This window comes from Lampetra planeri, chromosome 33 (assembly GCF_965212315.1).
Source record: "Lampetra planeri chromosome 33, kcLamPlan1.2.h2, whole genome shotgun sequence".
Taxonomy (NCBI): domain Eukaryota; kingdom Metazoa; phylum Chordata; class Hyperoartia; order Petromyzontiformes; family Petromyzontidae; genus Lampetra; species Lampetra planeri.
In genome coordinates, this window is record NC_136139.1 from 4,816,661 (window position 1) to 4,839,683 (window position 23,023).

General features: G+C 49.9%; 2 protein-coding genes across 3 annotated transcripts; one reads left to right on the forward strand and one right to left on the reverse strand.

Moving 5' to 3' along the window:
- The first annotated feature begins 1,950 nt into the window (after positions 1–1,950).
- EIF3K (eukaryotic translation initiation factor 3 subunit K) lies at positions 1,951–7,802 on the forward strand. 2 transcript variants are annotated; one of them, XM_078610041.1, is made up of 9 exons: positions 1,951–2,108; positions 3,371–3,469; positions 3,993–4,113; positions 4,783–4,860; positions 5,470–5,530; positions 6,111–6,188; positions 6,586–6,711; positions 7,373–7,400; positions 7,622–7,802. In XM_078610041.1, exons 1-9 carry the CDS (start codon positions 2,047–2,049, stop codon positions 7,656–7,658), a joined length of 690 nt encoding a protein of 229 aa, XP_078466167.1. In that variant the 5' UTR covers positions 1,951–2,046; the 3' UTR covers positions 7,659–7,802. The 2 variants fall into 2 exon arrangements, with proteins under 2 accessions (XP_078466167.1, XP_078466168.1); XM_078610042.1 differs by lacking the exon at positions 7,622–7,802 and having other exon boundaries at positions 7,373–7,404.
- Positions 7,803–8,955: 1,153 nt separating this feature from the next.
- On the reverse strand, positions 8,956–14,519 carry ACYP2 (acylphosphatase 2). The gene is made up of 4 exons (XM_078610043.1): positions 14,207–14,519; positions 10,798–10,814; positions 9,843–9,952; positions 8,956–9,214 (listed from the first exon to the last, which is right to left on the reverse strand). The coding sequence occupies exons 1-4, from the start codon at positions 14,256–14,258 to the stop codon at positions 9,100–9,102; spliced, it is 294 nt and encodes a 97-aa protein (XP_078466169.1). The 5' UTR covers positions 14,259–14,519; the 3' UTR covers positions 8,956–9,099.
- Positions 14,520–23,023: the final 8,504 nt, after the last annotated feature.

The following is a 23,023-nucleotide window of genomic DNA, read 5'->3' on the forward strand; positions in this document are numbered from 1 at the left end:
TTTTAGCCCGTCAGCTGATTTATTGACTTTGCAGACCAATATCGCCAAACAGAATTCGTTTGAGCGAGCGAGCTCGACACGGGTTTAGAGTCAGGATTGTTGAACACATACTTTTAGAATTTTTATTTAAAGCTTTCGTGACTGCAGGGATTCATATTCTTGGTTCTTTCGGTAAAGTCACGAAGAAGGGAAATAATAAAATAATATATATAAAATAATTAAAATTCTCATGACGTTTCGACTGCAACACAAGCAATCATCATCAGCTGTGTGATTTCATACCTGATGATGATTTATTTTCTTGCTGTGGATTTCACACCTGATGATGATTGCTTGTGTTGCAGTCGAAACGTCGTGAGAATTTTTTTGTTTTATATTAATATTATTTTATTATTTCCCTTCTACGTGACTTTACCGAAAGAACCAATAATATAAATGCTTTTTGGTTCTTTCGGTAAAGTCACGTATAAAGAAATTAAATTAAATAATAGAATATGACGTTTCGTTTATTTTTTCTACGTGACTTTACCGAAAGGAACAAAAAGTAATTCCTGCGGTCACGAAAGCTCCAAATCAAGTATGAACAAATGCTGTTGTATCACCAGATGTTACTGCCAAGATAAATCCACATAAACTATGGTACCTTGTTGAATGGAAGAAAATACACGTAAAACATGCATTGTGGAACATTGTGGGTGCAAGAAAATGTATGCAGAACTCCACTACGGTATCCACATACAAATTAATGTTTTAGATCGTCAGCCAAGAATATCGACTTTTCTGACCAGTATTTGAATTACCTCTGCACACGATCGCAAACGCGATGTTCCATTCCTACGGTATTTTCCATGTGATGTATTTTGATGAAGATATCAAAATAAAGCCTAACCTTCCCATATGCGAATCCCCGCATCAGCAATTACACATCCCATCAGCCAGACGTCCGTCTGGGAATGGACAATTTCATCAGCACCGCTTCAACACAAGCAAACTCTGGACCGGTTTCAACATTCGGTGAGCGTCTCATCGGCAGAACCAAGATTCCTAGTCATGGTTTTACAGCGAGGACATTCAGGATCGGTTTTGATATGTGGTGTCTCATCAGCAGAGGTCGGTTTCCTTGAGCCAATGCTATAGAGGACCTCTCCCTGAGATACAGAAACAAACTGAACGCATTCGTCACAAAGGCTGCTTTAGAAAAAGAAATAAGTAAACTTTCCTGGCAATGGCTTTTTATAGGAAACTAGTTTGTGTGCCCGTCCAAGGACGGGAGTATATTGCAGTAAATCTGAAACATTCAATAGAAAAATTGTTCAGCTCGTGATTATTAATGAGGGGGCGGGGTTGCCTCATGTGGATTGACGTCACCCGCTAATGGTTATTGGGGAGGGGTGCGGCATGTGGAGTGACGTCACCCCCTCATAGTTATTGGGGAGGGATGCGGCATATGGAGAGACGTCACCACCTCATAGTTATTGGGGAGGGATGCGGCATGTGGCGTGACGTCACCCGCTCATGATTATTAATGAGCGGAGGGGGCTCGTGTGGAGTGACGTCACGCGCGGGACACATTATTGGCTCATTCGATTAGGAATGCATTGAGGCCAGAGAGATACACAGTTAATAGGCGTTGGAGAAGACACGTGGGCCCCCCCACCCATTCCCCCCCACCCATTCCCCCCACCCATTCCCCCCACCCATTCCCCCCCACCCTTTCCCCCCCACCCATTCCCCCCCATCATTCCCCCACCCATTCCCCCCCACCCCCATGGTGGTTACATTCGAGGCGCACGATTGGTGGCTTCGGCCGTCTCCCTCCATCGGCATCAATCGCGCTCGCGCGCGCGCCTCGCCGTCGGCCAATCAGGGAGCAGCGGGGGGGTGGGGGAATGGCGCCGGGCGCGCCTATCCGCGTTGGGGAATCTGGAACCTGTGGGTAGAGGGGGGGGGGCGAAAGAGGAAGCGGGAGAGGAGGAAGCCCCCTCCCCCTTTTGGGGGGCGGGGGCCGGAAGAGGGGGCGGGGGAAGAAGACGGAGGGGGGCAATCATGGCGGCGGCCTTCGAGCAGATGCGTGCCAACGTGACGGTGCTGCTGAGGGGCATCGACCGGTCCGTAAGCCGTCCCCGCCATGGGGACACGCGCACGGGGAGAGCTGGGCCTAGTCGCTGGGGCTGTGGAGAGACCGGCGGCGCCGTAGGGTTGCGAGTGAAGTGGGAGCCCCGAGGTTTTGATTCGGCCTTCTTCTCGTGGCCTTATCATGGCGGCAGCGTGGTTTCAGGCGAGCCATACCTCTTGCGGCGCTCGCCGCGACGAGAGAGCACCAGGAGCGCGTTCGTGTGGGGTTGGTGTTTGCTATTCGGACTCCGTTAAAGGAGCGCGGGCTTCTTGCGCGTGGTGTTCTGCACGTTTGGCAGCGACACGTGTGGGGTGTTCGCGTTGTGTGGCTGTGAGGCCTTCGCCAGTGGGTCAATGAAGATCGTGAACTGGTGCATCTTTGTTTCCATTATCACGCCACCGCCTGTACAACCACCGCCCGAACCAAATCTCTCCGCGATGTGATTTCGGCTTTCGTGTCGTCGGGCATGACGCGCCCGGCGTTTTCTCGGCATGTGCTTGGCTGCGAGCTTCTCCACGGAGCGTCGCAGTTATATGGCTGCTTTGGGAAGGCCTTCATCCAGCAGTGGATTGATAACGGCCGATGGTGATTGCTGTGATCATCAGAGTGTAGGTGAAATTGGCGCCGTCCGAAGAGGTTGCACCACTTTCGTGTTGGGAAATCGGCGGTGGTACTGTGATTATGTAGGGAATGGTACCCGCCATAGTTATATGGAATGTCCACACGTCACAGCACCACGTATACCGAGCATTGGGTTAGATACCATCACAAGCGCACACGTGATTATGCGTATAAAGCTACACTGTGTACACGTATTCATTACTTAAATTAACACCCGTTATGTTCCACTTAGACACAAGGGGGCACTCGTTTACATTTTACAGCCCTGATCCGGCGTTGGAAATTCCATATTCCCTTGGGATAAGTAAAACCATAAGTATTATCACTTTTCACGTGGACACGTGTTGTACAGTACCGCATTCCAACGTCTGCTCCCCGCCTAAACCAACCCGCAATGACCTGCGTGATGACGTTTGGTCAATTACTCAACCACAACGACGGTGTTGAGGCCCTCAACCCGCAGTGGATTGATCAAAATTACCTTGCATGTTCGTGTGCATGACGTTGGTTGGTGTGCCTGTGCATGCCGTGTTCTCTTAATAGGTGCCCGCTGATAACACTTGCCCCAACACTCCACAAAAAAAACATCACGGTGAATCTTTGTGTGTGTGTGTGTGGTGTCTCCTGGGGCAGGTACAACCCAGAGAACCTGGGAACGCTGGAGCGCTACGTGGAGACACAGGCGCAGGAGAACGCCTACGACCTGGAGGCTAACTTGGCGGTTCTGAAACTGTGAGTAGCTCCTCGCACTGCACTGTGAACAGACGTGTGATATATGTAACCCAGGGTTTGGGTTAGTGTCAGGACTAGGAGGAGAGCTGTTAGGAGTTTGTCAGATAATTTGGATTAGTGGCCGGGCTAGGGACGGGTTGCAGTTAGGGTTCGAAGCCTGTTTGTTTTGTTTAAAATGTATGTTTCATTTGAATACATGAAAACTCCAAGTTTGCTTAAATCTAATAAAATATAATAACATACATACTTTATAAAGAATTTATTCTCTTGCACAATGCGATGCATGCATCATGAGCGTAATCAATTTAACTTGAATCTGTTCATCACTTGATGCCTGAAATAAACACTCATTCTATGGTGTGCCAAATGTTAATTAACAAGTTTCTCACCCCTGTGAAATGGATCACTGTAACTGGACTGATGGGCAGCCTTGCGTAGAGAGGGCAGCCTCCGTCTTGGCTCCGCCAATTTACCATGCGTACGGTTAACGTGACAACGCCACGCGTGCCCGCTTGCGCTGCAGGTACCAGTTCAACCCGGCCTACTTCCAGACGTCCGTGACAGCGCAGATCCTGCTGAAGGCACTCACCAACCTCCCGCACACCGACTTTACGCTCTGCAAGTGCCTCATCGACCAGGTCCATGTATCCTTGTCGAGGTGGATGTGTCGGGTGGATTGACGTCACGGGAGAGCAGTGCTCGCGTTTGAGATGGAAGCGGCAGAGACGCACGTCACATTGGGTGACCGGGCTAAGACCATTGACTCGCTTCAAGTGAGAATACATTTTTATCACTGGCAGCTGAAAAATACTGGGTATCATAGTAATTGTACTAACAGTGAGGGCCAGGTGGCTGAGGGTACTAATACCTTGTCAGAAATACTGAGCCAACACCGCTGAGGTTCTGTGTTTGAATCCTAGTTTCAGCCTCCTGTGAATAAAGTAGATTCTCAGGGATAGTTAGGTTGAAGGTCTCAACCCGGTTAACAATAACCACAAAAAACATTTTAACTTAATTTGACAAAATTCCATTTCTAAGAATTAAAAATATCTGTTTTACTGTCATGCGACGAACATCGATGGTGGCGTGTCAAAGTCCTGCCTCCTACTTTGTGGAACAGAGGTCACCTTGAAGGAATCTCTGAGGTAACCCAGGAATATCCGCTTCGGTGGTCAGTTCTCTAACTCGAAGGGTGCAGGTCTCTGTGAGAGTTCGTCTCATTACATGACGCTGTTAGGACAGTTGGGATAAAGCTGGGGACAACTTATGAATGGAAACGTTGCTGCTACGATTGAGCCTTGACCGAGGTGAAGCAGTTGGAAGACAAGCAGCTGGGAAGGATCCTGCTTCTTGGAGAGCTCCTGGAGACCTGCCGCTTTCAGAACTTCTGGGTGAGTTGAGGTGGACCGCTCTCCAAGGGTGTGTCACACAGTGTGAGCAATGAAATCGGCTCGCGTGTAGGCGCTTGATCAGGGGTCGGCAACCTGTCTTCAGAGGCCGCATGCGGCTCTTTATGGACGTTATTTGATAAGGAGCACCGTTTCGTGTTCACGTACATTGCGGCTCTTGAAATGTTTAGATTTTATACCGAATTCGAAAAAAAAATGTCTCGCTATTTTGGTTGCCGACCTCTGCGCGGGATGGATTGTTGCATCACAAGACTGAGAGGCGGTCACAGCCTTTATCCAGCAGAGCATAGATCATGGCTGATGATGAGAGTTGGAACAATTTACTCCCTATGTTTTGTTGTCATTCAGAATAATTAACATTGCATTGAACGTAGCAGCCATGTGAATACATTGCAACAAAAACTTTAAAAAACGTGCAAGATTCATGGCTCTTGATTTTAATCGTCGATATTAATCGATACATCGGTACACCTGTAGTTACTTATCTCCAGCAATTGGATGCTATCGTGTTCTCAGTCTCATTAATACTGCACGTTGCGTTTGTGCGTCATGATTTGTGCCGCAAATGCCTTCCTTCTTGTTCCCCCGAAGACGGAACTGGACGAAACACTGGTTGATGGAATAACCGGATTTGAAGACTCCATTAGAAAATGTGCGTATTAAAACACATTGACACACACCTGCTTTGTGTGATGACTTAAACAAGGCAGCTATTCAGGATGGTTTGTGATGTTTCTCCTGCAACTCTTAGGAATGTCGTTGCATTGCTCCAGTTTGGCTCTCAGAGCCTTCAGCATAAACTGAAATGTGGTCTGGAGTGACTTGATGACACATTGTAAGTAACTTAGGGAAATATGTATTGTATAAATAACACCATTTGTTAATCCCAAGCCTCGTTCAATTTGAAGACTTTAAACAGGATCCTGCATTGAGATGTTCGGCCAATTCCTTTTGAAGGGCACGTTTGGTATGTGGGAGGAAACCAGAGTGTCCATTGAAGTCTCACACAGGAACAATCAAGGTCCACACAGATGGGTAAAAAAATCTGCTCGCTGTAATGCCTTCTGGAAATGGCAAGGCCCAGTAGGAGTAGGGGTTTCATGATTATCTGCGTGATCCACCAACCCTTGCCTCCAAAGCGCTGGAACTCTGGTACGTATAGCCAGGATATGCTGGTGCATGCAGCGGCTGGTCCTTGTGAACTCTGTTGTCTCGCTGCGCGTGTCCTGCAGTCATCTGCCATGTGGTCGGGATCACGTACCAGCGCATCGGCAAGCGATTGCTCTCGGACATGCTCGGCGGACTCACAGGTACGGGGTTAGGTTTTCACGAGGTCTCCCTACTCAGACTCATTGTTCACGTCGACCCAGGTGGTGAACCGTATGGGCGGAGATTCTCTTTAATGTTTCATGACAGAAATTAACGCAGGGGTGGATGGAACCTATGGCACCATGGGCCGCATGCAGCCCGTGACTTTATTTCATACGGCCCGCGGCCACGTGAGGCTTGCCGCTTTAAAATGGCCGGCAAACGATATTCATTCCACTACTGCTACCGCGAGCATCTTAGCCTCGCTAATAGAGTGCTAGAGTACACCCACATCTGGGCGTGTCACACTTCACATACTCGCCGACTCTCTCCGCCACCTCCTCCTCGCTCCACCACACGCGCACACATACACTCGTGCACTCTCACACTCCCGCACAGACGGCCAACTCAATGTGTGGATGAGCAAGTATGGCTGGAACGAGGGAGAGCCAGGGACCATCTACATCGCGAACCAGGAGGAGACGGTGAAGCCCAAGAACATCGTGGAGAAGATCGACTTTGAGAGTGAGTTCATACGGCGATGTCTGAACGTCGGCAGCTGTAGCCACAGAAGAGATTCTTGTTTGGCAGAGAAATCCGGCTAGCTGATAAAGGCACGACCCTGTTGACGCTAACATAATTGGAGGTGGCTTCTGGGGGCTTATACTCTGAAATATGCTGAGGCAGCACCGCTGAGGTCTGGAATTTAAATCAGGGGTTGAGTCGATGGTGATTAAACTGGGTTCCCAAGTGTCGTGTATTGATGGTCTCAGCAAGTCACCAATGACAGCACAATAAATGAACTCGCATTATATTTGATTTTCAGTCAATTTGGAATGGCTGACTAAAATAACTTTAAAATGAAAAGCGACATGCTCTTTGCAGGGCATATACAACGTTTACCTCTCGTGTAAATACGTATCATGGGGCGTCTTAAAAAGTAGTCCTGTGACTTCTTGCAGGACTGTTCTCTAAAGTTTATTATAAAAAAAATATGACATGCCGATAGCACAGCGAACATAAAATTGGAAGGGAAAAAAATATATACAGCACTAACATCTAATAATCATATCCACACAACTGGATCTAATCCCATTGGTTAAGCATAACATGTTAAGACTTTTTACGTCTAAAGCTGCGTTGCAATGATGCCACTGCATGCGTGTGTGTTTTTTATTTGTTTCAGGTGTTGCAAGCATCATGGCCTCGATAAAGTGAGACTCACCACATCTGCAGATGTAGACTCAAAGCCCAGTTCTGTGGAATTTAAGCATTCCGATAAAACAAAACATCACAACTGCTTTCCCAGCTTGTTAAATCTCGACATCTGAAACGTGGTTACCGTTCATCTATCCGATGGACCAACTTTGTGCTTGTTCAAATGGCTGTTGCTTGAGTGAATTAACGTTGTATGCAATTGCCGTTATTTATATAGATCGGAGATCACAGATGATGTTGGAATTCAAGCGTAATCTCATCCCCATCGTCTCAAGAGTTCATTCTTAGCTCTACCAAAACACATCAGCAAGAACTTTGTACAAAACAATGCATTGTACACTCAGATGGCTAAAAGCTTCGTGTTCATTTCATACAAATAAACTTGACCGTCTTCTGCTGCTTTTTGAACATGTTTTTATTTTAGCTACAATTGCCGATAGATTTAGTGAAGGTTAATTATCCATGGGGTGGCTTAGTCACGGGTTAGCGCACTGCGCTGTGAATCTGCCAAACTGGGTTTGGATTTCTGGCTACAGCTGCCATCAACAAACTCGCGCTGACCAGCTTGGCAAAAGTATGGTCAAACAAACCCTGTGAAACGACATGTAGGAGGCCTTCATCCAGCAGTAAATTGACAAAATAACTCATTGTTCACGCATGCTGCATTCTGAAATGGAAAACTTTTATATAAATCAACAATCCTGAAACCTGACACCATTGTGTAAGCCACTTTTATTAACAAGCAAGCTTGGCATCGTTTCTGTCGCAAAGAGATAAATAATTAAGCATCTCAGCTGTCTGCATCGAATGCAGTTGCACTTAATAATTATCATTCACTCGAACCATTTAACCAGGCGAGAGCCCTTTTGAGACGACGCTGTCTCTTTATTATACAAGGTAGACCTGGGGTTAAAATTGGAATTCGATCTCTTCACATTTGTTTTTACCAAACGTAAGCATGCATACGCTTCCATCACATGGGCAATGCCGTTTGTAATTTGAGACTGAAAGAAAGCAAAACCATTCGCTATTCTGCCGCACATCCAACCGTTGCATAGGGGGACGCACCGTACATACCCAACCGTGCTAATCGGAGGTGCGGTGGGAAGGACAAACTATACACAAGTTGAAAAGTGTGTTTTCAATCTATATTTTAAAGTGCATAGCGCCAGTGGCTTCCTAATATCAGGAGTGCTCCAAACGGCTGTTTACGAATGCAGCCGCCTGGCTGGAGGACACCACTGGTACACGGGCATTGTAGCACTACGACCCCTGTTGATGGGTTGTAACACTGAGCGTACGTAAGAGAGTGAGTGCGATGTCTTATTTCCATTGAGGACAATCTTAAAGACAATATCGCTGTGGTGGTCATAATTGGCACATTGAACTTGGAGTCAAAAGTTTGCCGTTCCACATCCGACTGGGCAGTTGAAACGGTGCAAGTTTCTTAAATCCTCTCCATACCCCGCATTCTTAATAATTTCGCTACTTGGGTAGCGAAATTATTATTTTCCACGAAAGATGTCTGCCCAACACCCCTGCACACCTCGATTTAGTTTACACCACGTGTGGCCTTTCACCCTTGCCGAACTCGCCACCTCTATGCCCTCCTCCAGCTTCCCCTTTGCAGACGTCTCTCCCTCCACGTCTCTTCCACCGGCCCCGCCAAACGCCCCCCTCCTCGCTGGCCGGCGTCTAGTAGCGCGTAGTGAAGGTCTTGAAGTCCTGCGCTGTGATTTCCCCCTCGTTGCTGAAGTCCGCGCGCTTGATGTGACAGCTGGGGCTGCCCACGTTGCTGAGCCAGCTCTTCCTGCACAGATACATGTCACCGTTACGTTTTGTCGTTTTAAATCATTCGCAGTCTCTACGCAAATCCACGGTCATTGCTGATCGTGAGGGCAATTAAGACCATTCTTCACTACAACTGGGCAGTGCAGGTTTGTTAAGGCTTGGGAGCGTAGACGCGGGAACATAGAACTGCAGTACAATGGATTTTTTCTGCACTGCCCTCTGCTGACCACCACGTAGCACCAACACGATTATCGCGACAACATTACCGTAATCATAATCGCACCACGCTTTTAAATCTATATTTAAAACTAATTTCTTTAAAACTACTTTTTTGTGTTTAGAATGGCCTTCCTCGCACCTCCGAAAAGCACGGTGGGCCACATACGGTGCTAAAGAAGTTCAACATAATCGGCTGGGCCACCAATAAAAACGAGTGTTTGCCCTAGGTGTCATTCACTGATTCACACATCGAGTAACAACAACCACCTCTCTCGTTGTGGTCGTGACTACTAAGCCCACGCCTCTCTCGCTCTCCTCCAGTACTCCCGAAGAAATATATTTTTAAATATATAAATACTCGTCGACAAATTATTACCAGCAAACGGGCTGCAACCACTCGCGATGGGGGGGGGGGGTGCGAAACTCACATGGCCTGCAGCTTGTCTTCGGGGCCCTGCACCTGTCCCACCACGGTGCCCGCCGGGGTGTTCTTCACCCACCCCACCAAGCCAAGCTTCCTCGCCTGCTCCTCCGTGTACTGCGCGGGCACATCGGGGGGGGGGGGGGAGGTGTGCGGCGAGACACCGGCCACGTGGAGACCACACGTGTTGTACAGACAAAGATCCCCCCTCCCGTATAGAGGCTGTTGGGGCAGGTGCTGTGAGCGAGCACCTTTGAAGGCTGACCATGGTACGCAAAGGGGTGGGGTGGCCAGCACCGCGCCTGGCCGCCTTTGTCTCCCTCGTGACGACGTTTACCCCATTACACCAGGTACACATTTTAATGTTTGACCTAGGATGTGGCTCAGCGCCGGTTCAGATATTCGCCACCGGTGTTAGCCGTGAACAGGAATCGAGCTCGGGTCGCCGGGTTTGTAGCGCAGCGCTATCCGCCGCGCCACCGCTCCCCGTACCCCCGCACACGCGCGTGAGAGTGTAAGAGACAAGGCCGTAGCCATGGAGTCAACATTGGGGGGGACCAAATCTTCCAGGGTGCCTGGGGGTCCCAACCCAGAAAAATATCTAAATTTGAAAACTCATTTCCTGTATAAAATATATCTTTAAAAATCACTTAACACGTGGGATGGACATTTTATTAATTTTTTACAATAATGTCTAATAGTGTATTGTATTACATTGCTCTGTTTTTACTTTTTTACCATTTCTTGTTTCATTGTATGTAATGGCAGAGATTAGGGATTAATAAAGTACAACCATAACCACAATCATATAAACATAAATCTATGCATTAATTTACATGAAGACAAGTCCAGATATTATGGCCAAGGTTTAGCAAATTGTTGTTTATAGCAATATATTGGGGGGAGGACATTTTGAGCATATTATAATTACGGCCTCAGTAAGAGATGAACACCCAACTCACCGATCTGAAGCACACTCCTGTCGGGGAAGACAAAGACACAATGACGTCAGCAAGCACCCATCGACGCACGCGGCGGAAGTTCAATCCGCATCTTCGCTGAGGTCAAGCTACGTCTGCGCGACAGCATCATCGGTGATTCTTATATAAGGGGCCGTCCATAAATGACGTCACGCACCAATAGGGGGGGGGAGTTTGAGAAATGTGACGTCACATCAAAATGCGCAACTTTAAATAAGTATGGACAACACGTTCTACTTAATTAAATATACTTCATAATAAATGTTTTCTCCTACAACATCAGAGTGCAGCGCCACATTAAATACGCACTACAATTACAATAGTTTAAAGCGATTTGAAGCATGTTTTTTTTGGGGAGGGGGGGGGCAGAGCTTTGTGACGTCATATTTGAGGGGGGGTCTGAATTTTGTGACGCCGTGTGACGAGGGGGGAGGGTGTCAAAAATCGTCCAAAATCGCGTGACGTCATTTATGGACGGCCCCTAATCACAGTGCGAGTCTAATGCCGCACCTCTGATTCGCGCCATTGGCTACGTACGGTGCGAAAGAAGTCACAAGATACAAAACTACCACCGGTGCACTGCGCCAGGCTGATGCGGGGGGAGGGGGAGGCTACGTGGTGGGAATCAGAGAGCATCGAGACAAAAATCCATTGTTGTATCGTACTTTCTGTGCTACCACCTACAGTATATTATTGCTTCCCGCCCTTTACAAAACCCGCACTGGCCAGCGCGGTGAAGTATGGGCAAATAACCCCCCCCTCTCCCCCACAACCCGTATGGCGTGGGTAGGCCCTCATCCAGCGGTGCAATGGCCTTTCTTCGGATAATGGTTATTTTGAATATGCCATTAAGAAGGACCATTGCCCAAAACGTCGCTTACGGTGTATATATGTTTTCCCGTTTAAGGCCACAGTATTATTGACGAATGTGTTGATTTTGTTGCCTGCGCATCACTTGCTAACACAGCAGCAGCAGCATCACCACATCATTCGCTTACGCCGCGTGTCACTTCCTCCATATCCAGAGGTGGACATTCCACGTTCGTATGGACGCCCTGCACGAGGCGCCTACTCGCTTGGACAGATCTGGACCAACAGCACTACCGCCACTGGCCCGTTTATAAATAGAAAACCCCGCGGCTAAGGGCCATGGCAGGTCCAACCAACCCGAAATAGCTCGACTCCCCCACCACCACCACCCCGACTACCCCCCTCTTCCCTTGTTCATGAGCACCCAGACGTGTGTCACCATGCAGACGGTGGGGGTGGTGGTGGGGGTGGTGGCCCCTCGTTTTGAGTGGATTTTTCTCCGGATAATTGCGTGTCCCTCCGGCACGAAATTTGACAATAATTTCTCACATTAACGCCATGCTAATCTCTCACATTAACATAGCCACTTCCGTGCCCTCTAATTTCTCACATTAACGCCATGCTAATCTCTCACATTAACATAGCCACTTCCGTGCCCTCTAATCTCTCACATTAACATCATGCTAATCTCTCACATTAACATAGCCACTTCCGTGCCCTCTAATCTCTCACATTAACATCATGCTAATCTCTCACATTAACATAGCCACTTCCGTGCCCTCTAATCTCTCACATTAACATCATGCTAATCTCTCACATTAACATAGCCACTTCCGTGCCCTCTAATCTCTCACATTAACGCCATGCTAATCTCTGAAATTAACATAGCCACTTCCGTGCCCTCTAATCTCTCACATTAACATCATGCTAATCTCTCACATTAACATAACCACTTCCGTGCCCTCGTCGAGGAGGCCGCTTTTCTATCTTGCATTAACATGCTAATTTCCCACATTAACATCACTAGCCCCGGCCACTTCTTTATGACCCTTGGGCTACACCCATCTGCATCAGCAGCAGACCATGCTTTCCCACCTGATGACGGATGCTTGTGTTGCGCCCAAAACGTCGTGATTTATTTTATTTTATAACTACGTGAGTTTACCGAAAGAACCAAAGAGTATGACAATAAAAATATGGGTTTTCATTTTTTAAAATAATTATGTTGGCCTTGCGGAGCTCGATGACCAAGGACCCGCCTAAAATTTGTCTTGAGACACCGTGAGGCTTTCCCGAACGATTGAAGGTGCGATGTTGGTAACGATGACAACGCTGTGGATGATGCCGATCATGCTGCTGCTGTTGTTGTTGATGATGATTCATACTGTAACGAATAATAACCCAGGAAGGCTTCACCCGAGTCTCAAGATACGTTATTAAGAGGGTCGTGCCACATTGGGATGTTTGGACAATTGATCTTCATTTCGAGTGTTTTGGCTTCGTGTGAGCGAAAACCAGAGGACCCACCATGCACACGACGGCGTGACAGCCAAAGCTCCTCACAGATGTATTTAAATACATTACCTTGGTTCCATCCTTTGAGGACACCTACCAGCCTAAAGCTTACCACAGCGATTATTCCCATGCACTGCCCCATCCCAGTACTGCATTAACCAGGTTGAAATGCAGCTTAGCCTCCGAGATCTGACGAGAGCTAATCAGGGTCTAGCATGGCTAAACATGCGTGCTTTAAATTTCGATTTAAAGCTTTCGTGACTGCAGGGATTCATCTTCTTGGTTCTTTAATAATAAAAAATAAAACATAATAAAATAAAATATTTTATTTTTATTATTGTATTACTTCCCTTCTACGTGACTTTACCGAAAGAACCAAGAAGATGCGTGCTTTAATGCCACTGCTGCTGGGGTTGATTGCGTTTTAAATGCTGATCGTTAATGTCCGTGCAATGATGCGGCGACAGTACTGCTGAGTGGGCAGCGGTGCACGAGCAGAATTAATACAAAAAAAACCTCAACACATTCGTCAATGACAACACTGTGGCCTTAAAAGGAAAAACATATGTAGCTGGAGACGTTTCGGGCAATGGCCCTCTTGTGCAATGAAGGGCCATTGCCCGACACGTCGTCTGTTATATATGTTTTATTCTTTTAAGGCCACACGGTGTAATTAATTACCGTTTGTTTCTGAATTGTGTGCTGATCATGTTCTTGATGATGATGATGACTTGGTTTGTATTTTTCACGATGACGATGATGCTGCTGAAGCTCATTTTAATGACGACGACAATGATGATGATTATCGTGATCATAATGATTGAAGTTATCATTTAACCTCAAACTCGTGGCTGTGCAAAAGTGCACACCGGGATCGAACGGCTTCGTCCCTCGAGGCGCGTCCGCGTCTGGGTCGATGTCCCCCGCCGACGGGCGGCTGTCGCAAGGAGGGAAATCCCACGGGAGAATTCCCCGGAAAATTAATCGATGCCATCATATCGACGCGATCACAACTCTTCGGCACAAGTGGCAACAACAACAACAACGAAATAATAATCAGTTTTACCTTGAACCCGTCCGAATACTTCATAATCCACGGACACCAATCGCTTGCTCATATCCGCGCTGGTGGGTGTGGACGCGCGATGGGAGGAGCGGGGAGCTAACGACGATGACGACGACGACGAAGCAGCAGCAGCTGATGATGATGTGGGAGATGACGAGGGGCACAAGAGGAGCGTGATGATGGTGATGATGATGATGAGTGGCGGCACTCCTCGTTTTCTCCCTCTCGCTCTGTCTCCAGCCACGGTTAACGCACCCCGCGCCAGCAGCGCCCTCTCCTTCCCTCTCCTCTCCACTCCGTCCCATCGCTTTGCCTCTCCTCTCCCTCCGTCTCCACGCCTCCCCCTCCCTCTCCCACTCCGTCTCTCCACTCCTCTCCACTCCGTCCCATCGCTTTGCCTCTGACTCTCCCTGCGTCTCCACGCTCCCCACCCTCCCTCTCCCACTCCGTCTCTTTTTTTTACGATCAGTGGAAACAAGAAGATGCTCGGTGTAGTCGGCGCTTTGCTTCGTTCATCATTTCGTTTCTTTTTCAATGTTTTGCTTTATGTGCCCCCTTCCCCCTTTTGAAATGAAAAATCTCACAACAGATTTCACGCTCTGCTCCTTCTTACCCCTTCCCTCTCTCTTTAACCCCCCTCTCTCCCTACTCCATGCCTATGTTCCCCCTATATTTTCTATGTAATATTTGTCCCTGCGCAAGGATGACACGCAAATTCGTGAAGCGTTTTCTCTCACCTAGCCCACTCTTTCTCTTCCAACCTCACTCATCTCTTCTCACTCTCTTCCCTCCCACTCTCAAATCCATCTCTGCTCTCCCCTCCTCTCCCCTCCTCTCCCTCTCCACTCCCTCTCCGCCACGTTACGCGTTGCAGTATTTATAGCTCGGCTACGAGGCGCTGGTGTACGTCGAGTCAGTGTTTGTAAATGCAACAACGTTCACTCTCTGCGATGGGCACCCACCCCGGAGTTCTAGAAGCAGCAGAGGTCGCATTGCGCACAAGGCGCAGAGCTCACGCCTAAGAGAAGGTGGTGACGATATGGGTGGTGATGATGATGATGCATCTTTAGGGTAGATGCTAGTTTTATTGCCTCCCTCTATACAGGACCTTTCTCAAGATCTCCTCACCTCCCTCACCGTCTCCTCAGCCTCCCTCACCATCTCCTCACCTCCATCACCATCTCATCACTTCCCTCACCATCCCCTCACCATCCCCTCACCTCCCTCACCATCTTCTCAACCCCCCTCACCATCTCCTCAGCCTCCCTCACCATCTCCTCACCTCCCTCACCATCTCATCACTTCCCTCACCATCCCCTCACCATCCCCTCACCTCCCTCACCATCTTCTCAACCCCCCTCACCATCTCCTCAGCCTCCCTCACCGTCTCCTCACCTCCCTGACCATCTCCCCAGCTTCCCTCACCATCTGCTCACCTCCCTCACCATCTTCTCAGCCCCCCTCACCATCTCCTCAGCCTCCCTCACCATCTGCTCACCTCCCTCACCATCTTCTCAGCCCCCCTCACCATCTCCTCAGCCTCCCTCACCATCTCCTCACCTCCCTCACCATCTCCTCAGCCCCCCTCACCATCTCCTCACCTCCCTCACCATCTGCTCACCTCCCTCACCATCTCCTCACCTCCCTCACCATCTCCTCAGCCTCCCTCACCATCTCCTCAGCCCCCCTCACCATCTCATCAGCCTCCCTCACCATCTCCTCACCTCCCTCACCATCTCCTCACCTCCCTCACCATCTCCTCACCTCCCTCACCATCTCCTCACCTCCCTCACCATCTCCTCAGCCTCCCTCACCATCTCCTCACCTCCCTCACCATCTCCTCAGCCTCCCTCACCATCTCCTCAGCCCCCCTCACCATCTCCTCAGCCTCCCTCACCATCTCCTCACCTCCCTCACCATCTCCTCACCTCCCTCACCATCTCCTCACCTCCCTCACCATCTCCTCAGCCCCCCTCACCATCTTCTCAGCCCCCCTCACCATCTCTTCACCTCCCTCACCATCTCCTCACCTCCCTTACCATCTCCTTACCTCCCTCACCATCTCCTCACCTCCCTCACCATCTCTTCACCTCCCGCACCATCTCCTCACCTCCCTCACCATCTCCTCACCTCCCTCACCATCTCCTCAGCCTCCCTCACCATCTCCTCACCTCCCTCACCATCTCATCAGCCTCCCTCACCATCTCCTCATCTCCCTCACCACCTCCTCAGCTTCCTCACTATCTCCTCACCTCCCTCACCATCTCCTCACCTCCCTCACCATCTCCTCATCTCCCTCACCACCTCCTCACCTTCCTCACTATCTCCTCAGCCTCCCTCACCATCTGCTCACCTCCCTCACCATCTTCTCAGCCCCCCTCACCATCTCCTCAGCCTCCCTCACCATCTCCTCACCTCCCTCACCATCTCATCAGCCCCCCTCACCATCTCCTCACCTCCCTCACCATCTGCTCACCTCCCTCACCATCTCCTCACCTCCCTCACCATCTCCTCAGCCTCCCTCACCATCTCCTCAGCCCCCCTCACCATCTCATCAGCCTCCCTCACCATCTCCTCACCTCCCTCACCATCTCCTCACCTCCCTCACCATCTCCTCACCTCCCTCACCATCTCCTCACCTCCCTCACCATCTCCTCAGCCTCCCTCACCATCTCCTCACCTCCCTCACCATCTCCTCAGCCTCCCTCACCATCTCCTCAGCCCCCCTCACCATCTCCTCAGCCTCCCTCACCATCTCCTCACCTCCCTCACCATCTCCTCACCTCCCTCACCATCTCCTCACCTCCCTCACCATCTCCTCAGCCCCCCTCACCATCTTCTCAGCCCCCCTCACCATCTCTTCACCTCCCTCACCATCTCCTCACCTCCCTCACCATCTCCTTACCTCCCTCACCATCTCCTCACCTCCCTCACCATCTCTTCACCTCCCGCACCATCTCCTCACCTCCCTCACCATCTCCTCACCTCCCTCACCATCTCCTCAGCCTCCCTCACCATCTCCTCACCTCCCTCACCATCTCATCAGCCTCCCTCACCATCTCCTCATCTCCCTCACCACCTCCTCAGCTTCCTCACTATCTCCTCACCTCCCTCACCATCTCCTCACCTCCCTCACCATCTCCTCATCTCCCTCACCACCTCCTCACCTTCCTCACTATCTCCTCACCTCCCTCACCATCTCATCAGCCTCCCTCACCATCTCCTCAGCCCCCCTCACGATTTCCTCAGCCTCTCTCGCCATCTCCATGCCAACGCCCATCATTAAACGGACGCCCCCCCCTCGGTACCAAGATGATGCGTGGATGGTAACAGTCTCCATGGCGACGCTACGTGTCCACGTGCCCGCCGAGATAGGCGAGCACAGTCTCTTTGCACAATATTTTTTTGACCAATATTTTGGTGGTACATGTTATGTATATCGTTTATTGTTGGATTTGAATCACAGTTCCTATGATCACTGTTACATTGTTGTTGTGGCTTTATTTTGGTGATTTTGAGGACGATTTGGTCTGGCCATGTTTGTTTGTTGTAGTAGAGAGTTGGCCTGATAAATTTAATCTACATTGTCTTATGGCTGTTATTGTTTGACTTGCATCTCACTGGGATTTTTGCACACAGTGTTGAAATGTGGTGTTTTTTCTGGAAGACTTTGCTGTTTTTTCCAGGATTTTTCTGTTTGCGTGTAGTCACTTTAAGATGTTTCTTGTTCATGTTTTTGTTTTGTTGCGGTTGCACCCGAGTCAAGAGCCGCATGGTTCACAGGGTAATACCTAATAAATGAAACTGAGACAATATGAGCCCCCCTCCTCCCTCGCTGCAGACTCAACGACTCGCCTCCTCCACTCCTGCCCTCCCTGGGACGTATCATCCCGCGCCGAGTCCCAGACTCAAACCCAGGCTATCGGCGGTGCTGGTTCAGCGACTTTGACACGCCTTATTAATTATGAGCCCAATCAAAGAGGGTGGAGCGGTGGCACAGCGGTTAGCGCACTGCGCTATAAATCCGGTGATCCAGGTGTGTTTCCCAGGCACGGTGAACATCAGTGGTGAGTGATGCCAGAGCCGGACCTGCCATTGTTCCCCCGGATCAGCGTGGTGAAGTATGGTCAAAAACACCACTAAAGGCTTGCTATGGGGAGGCCTTCATGATTTTCTGAATCGAGACTGACTGGAATTGCTCGTGTATTTTGAGAGAGAGAGAGAGATACCCAGACGCAGGTGTCAAACTCACGTTGTATGTATGATGTTGAGCCTCTTTCGCACCCTATGTAGACACCCGTGCGAATCGGAGGTGCGGGCGAAGGGCAGCAAACCAAACACAAAAAAGCAGTTCTTAAGAAATTAGTTTTCAATCAAGATTTAAAGTGCACGGGCCCCAGTGGCTTCCTAATATCGCAAGAGCGTTCCAGACGGCCGTACCTCCGGTTAGCACGGTTGCCCACGTACGGTGCGGTACCTGCGTGCAAGTGCATCGGAAAGCGCGCGATGCGGTGACCGCTATCTTCGTTAGATGGCGAGCCAAACGTCGCTGCTGCGATGGCTTATGCCCCCCACCCCTTGACGAGATCGGCGCTGAATTGTGGTTCATTTGTGGCCAAGCACTTGGCGTGGAAATGAGTGCGACCTGATAATATCCATCGCTGTATCTCATCCCGTCCTCCCACATCTGCCTGAGTGTAATGTACACGGGCCACTCTCGTCCCGTGTTGGTGGATTGCATTGACGGCAATTGTGGTTTGTATACTGCACACTTGCAGTAGGCGGAGCGGTGGCGCTAGGGTTAGCACCATCTGAAGCAGTCCTGTCCCCCCGTATCCTCCGCTTTCCCTTTACCAGGCCGCACTGACCGGCGTGGTGAAGTATGGTCAAACACCCCCCCCCCCATACAAATTGACACAACGTCGGACGGCTTTCGTCCAACAGTGGAATGTTATTGACTCAGTGCCCGTTAGTTATATGTGCATACACGTACAGCATCGAGTGCACATAACTCATTCATGGACACAAACGCATTGAGGATATAATTACAGTACTCTACACTGAAATTAGGAACCGTAAGTTATTCACAAGAATAAATATTTAAAAAATAAAACAATTATAACCTCCCCGCATCGGTTACTAAGACCGCCTTAAGACATACCAATGTCGGATAGGCCAACGTTTCTGGCTGTGGTTCTTCTTGGCTCCCACCTCTGCTCATTAACAATAGACGTACTGTAAATACATACGGAGGTAAAATACAATAGACGTCTCTCCTATGCAGTCTTCAGTGCTGCTAGCGAGCACCTATTAAGGCCGGAACGGCTCAAGAAGGGGTGGGTGGCCAACTCCACGTCCGGGCCAGTGCTGATGTTTACACTCCGCACCAGGTACCCATATGAGGCTGAGTCGACCTAGGAGAGGCCCAGAACCGGTTCAAATATTTGTCACCGTTATTGGTCGTGAGCGGGAATCAAACCCGTGGGACTCCGGGTTCGTAGCGCTGCGCAGCGCTAACGACGGCGCCACCGCTCCCCACATGCATACAAACAAAAGACAAAGATCCCCGTATAGCCTGAACAGTCTGTTGGGGCAAGTGCTGTTAGCGAGCACCTATGAAGACCGGAACGGCACACGAGGGGGTGAGTGACCAACACCACGTCCGGCCGCCTTTGTCTCCCCTGTGGCGATGTTTACGCACCGCACCAGCTACTCATTTGAGGCTGAGTCGACCTAGGGGATGTCCAGGACAGGTTCAGATAATCGTCACTGGGTGTTGGCCATGAGCGGGAATGGAACTCAAGGTTCGTAGCGAAGCGCGCTAACCACTACACTACGCACACACAAACAGTATACACAACCAGATTTGAAGCTTTCGTGACTGCTAGGATTCCTAATCTAGGTAAAAAATAAAATAAATGAAAACAACAATTTACTTGTTTTCATTTATTTTTAAATTAAAAAAATTAAAAAACGAAAACAACAATTTAATTGCTTTCATTTATTTTATTTTTTCCGACGTGACTTTAACGAAAAAAACCAAAGAGTATACACAACCGGTTGGCGCGACAGGAATATCATCAACAGCCATGGCCAATCCACTGCTGGATGAAAGCATCCCCAGTCCGCACACCGCTTCTCACCAATCCTCGCTAGGATCGCAGATAAATATTCGGCCCAGCCTTTTCCCCACCACACTAAAGTGATAATTACAGGATTCATGTTTCCGTCGCATAAAATAATGAGCGTTATTATTTACAATGATATAATTGCCATTACGAAATAGCGTGCATTCTTGCCACAATCTCATCACCACCGCTGCTCTCTGATGGGTGACGCAACCTGCGTGTCCATGGCAACGGTCGCCTTGGCAACGGCCAGGGTGAGGTTGTGCGCGTGGAGGGGTGGTGCTAATGGGTGTGATGTTGTGGTGATGATGGTTATGGTGAGGATGGTGATGATGAGGATGGTGGTGATGGTGGTGATGGTGTTGGTGGATGGATGTAATGGTGGTGATAACGGGTGTGATGGTCATGGTGATGATGGTGTGATGGTGGTGATGGTGAGGATGGTGGCGGTGATGGTGGTGATGGTGGTGATGGATGGGTGTAATGGTGGTGGTAACGGGTGTGATGGTTGTGGTGATGATGGTGTGATGGTGGTGTGATGGTAATGGTGGTGGTAACGGGTGTGATGGTTGTGGTGATGATGGTGTGATGGTGGGAATGGTGTTGGTGATAATGGTGATGGTGTGATGGTAATGGTGGTGGTAGATGGGTGTAATGGTGATGGTAACGGGTGTGATGTTTGTGGTGATGGTGATGATGGTGGCGGTGATGGTCGTGATTGTGTTATGGTAATGGTGGTGGTGGATTGGTGAGATGGTGGTGGTAACGGGTGTGATGGTTGTGGTGATGATGGTGTGATGGTGGTTGTGATGGTAATGGGGATGGTAACGGATGTGATGGTCATGGTGACGATGGTGTGATGATAATGATGGTGGTGGATGTGTGTAATGGTGGTGGTAACGAGTGTGATGGTTGTGGTGATGGTGATGATGGTGGCGGTGATGGTGGTGATGGTAATGGTGATGGTATGATGGTAATGGTGGTAACGGTAGTGATGGTTGTGGTGATGGTGATGATGGTGGCGGTGATGGTCGTGATTGTGTTATGGTAATGGTGGTGGTGGATTGGTGAGATGGTGGTGGTAACGGGTGTGATGGTGGTGGTGATGCTGTGACGATTATCTGAACCGGTCTTGGACCACCCCTAGGTCGACTCAGCTTCAAATGAACACCTGGTGCGGTGTGTAAACATCGCCACTGGGGAGACAAAGGCGGCCAGGCGTGGTGTTGGCCACCCACCCCCTCGTGCGCCGTACCGGCCTTCATAGGTGCTCGCTCATAGCAGTTGCCCCAACAGCCTCTGTAGGCTATAGAAGACATCTTTGTCTTCTATGATGGTGTGGTAGTGATGGGTAATGGTGGTACAACGGCGTGATAATGGTGATGGATGTGATGGTAATGATGGTGTGATGGTGGGTGTGAAGGTGATGATGATGGTGGTGATGTTAGTGATTGTGTGGTACGATGGTGATGGTTGCGGTGGTGATGGAGAGAGTTTTGAAGGAGTGCTCAGGAGGTGTGAGTCAGAGAGTATGGTAGAGCGGTTTAAGGATGGCAATGATTTTTATACAAGATGTAGTGATCATTATTTTGTAAATAATGTTGTTGTTATCGTGATAGGGAAGACAGGAGGTGATCCCCCACGTAGCCTCTGTAAGATGTTGCGGCAAGAGCACTTAGCGAGCACCTATGAAGGCCAGCAAGGCACACGAGGGGGTGGGTGGCCAACACCACGCCTGGCCGCCTTTGTCTCCCCAGTGGCGATGTTTACACCCCGCACCAGGTACTCATTTGAGGCTGAGTCGACCTAGGGGAGGCCATGGACAGGTTCAGATAATCGTCACCGGTGTTGGCCGTGAGCCGGAATCGAACTCGTGTTTGCCGGGTTCGTAGCGCTAACCGCTGCGCTGCTGTTCCCCCACAAACACCCACACAAAGACAAAAATCCCCCGTATAGCCTGAACAGACTGTTGGGGCAAGTGCTGTTAGCGAGCACCTATGAAGGCCAGAACGGCACACGAGAGGGTGGGTGGCCAGCACCACGCCCAGCCGCCTTTGTCTCCCTAGTGGCGATGTTTTTACGCACCGAGCCAGGTACTCATTTGAGGCTGAGTCGTCCTTACAAACACCTACACGCACGCGCAGACACTCATACACCCCCCCCCTACACAGACGCGTGCGCGCGCGCACGCACGCGCATACATCACTATGGCGTCAATGCACGCGCATCCGGAGGGAGACGTCGCGACGCACGGGTGAAGAAGACACCGGGAGCGGATGCGGAGACGGCAAACGCAGCGCGGAGGATACGTCCAGCGGCTGGGGCCAGGGTCTCCCCATCGCCCCCGTCCAGATCTCAGCTCCGTCTCCCAGCTTGCAGGGCCACGCTGTCAACTCCCCTTGCTCGTGGGTGCCAGCTTCCAGTCCCTGGCATCCCAGCAGCTCACAGCCTCTCGGCTCTCGGCTCTCCACCAAACCGATCGACCCTGGGGGAATGAGGAGCACAATCGGAGGGAACGGCCGCCGTACGTATGCGTGTACGTGCTTCTGTGTGTCTGTGTCGTCGTCGTCGTCTTTATCATCAGCCACGGTCGATCCACTGCTGGATGTAGACCCCCCCCCCCCTCTCCCAAGCCGCCACCATCTCCCCCCGCGATGTAGAAATGCACCCAGCGTCGGCATGACGCGCC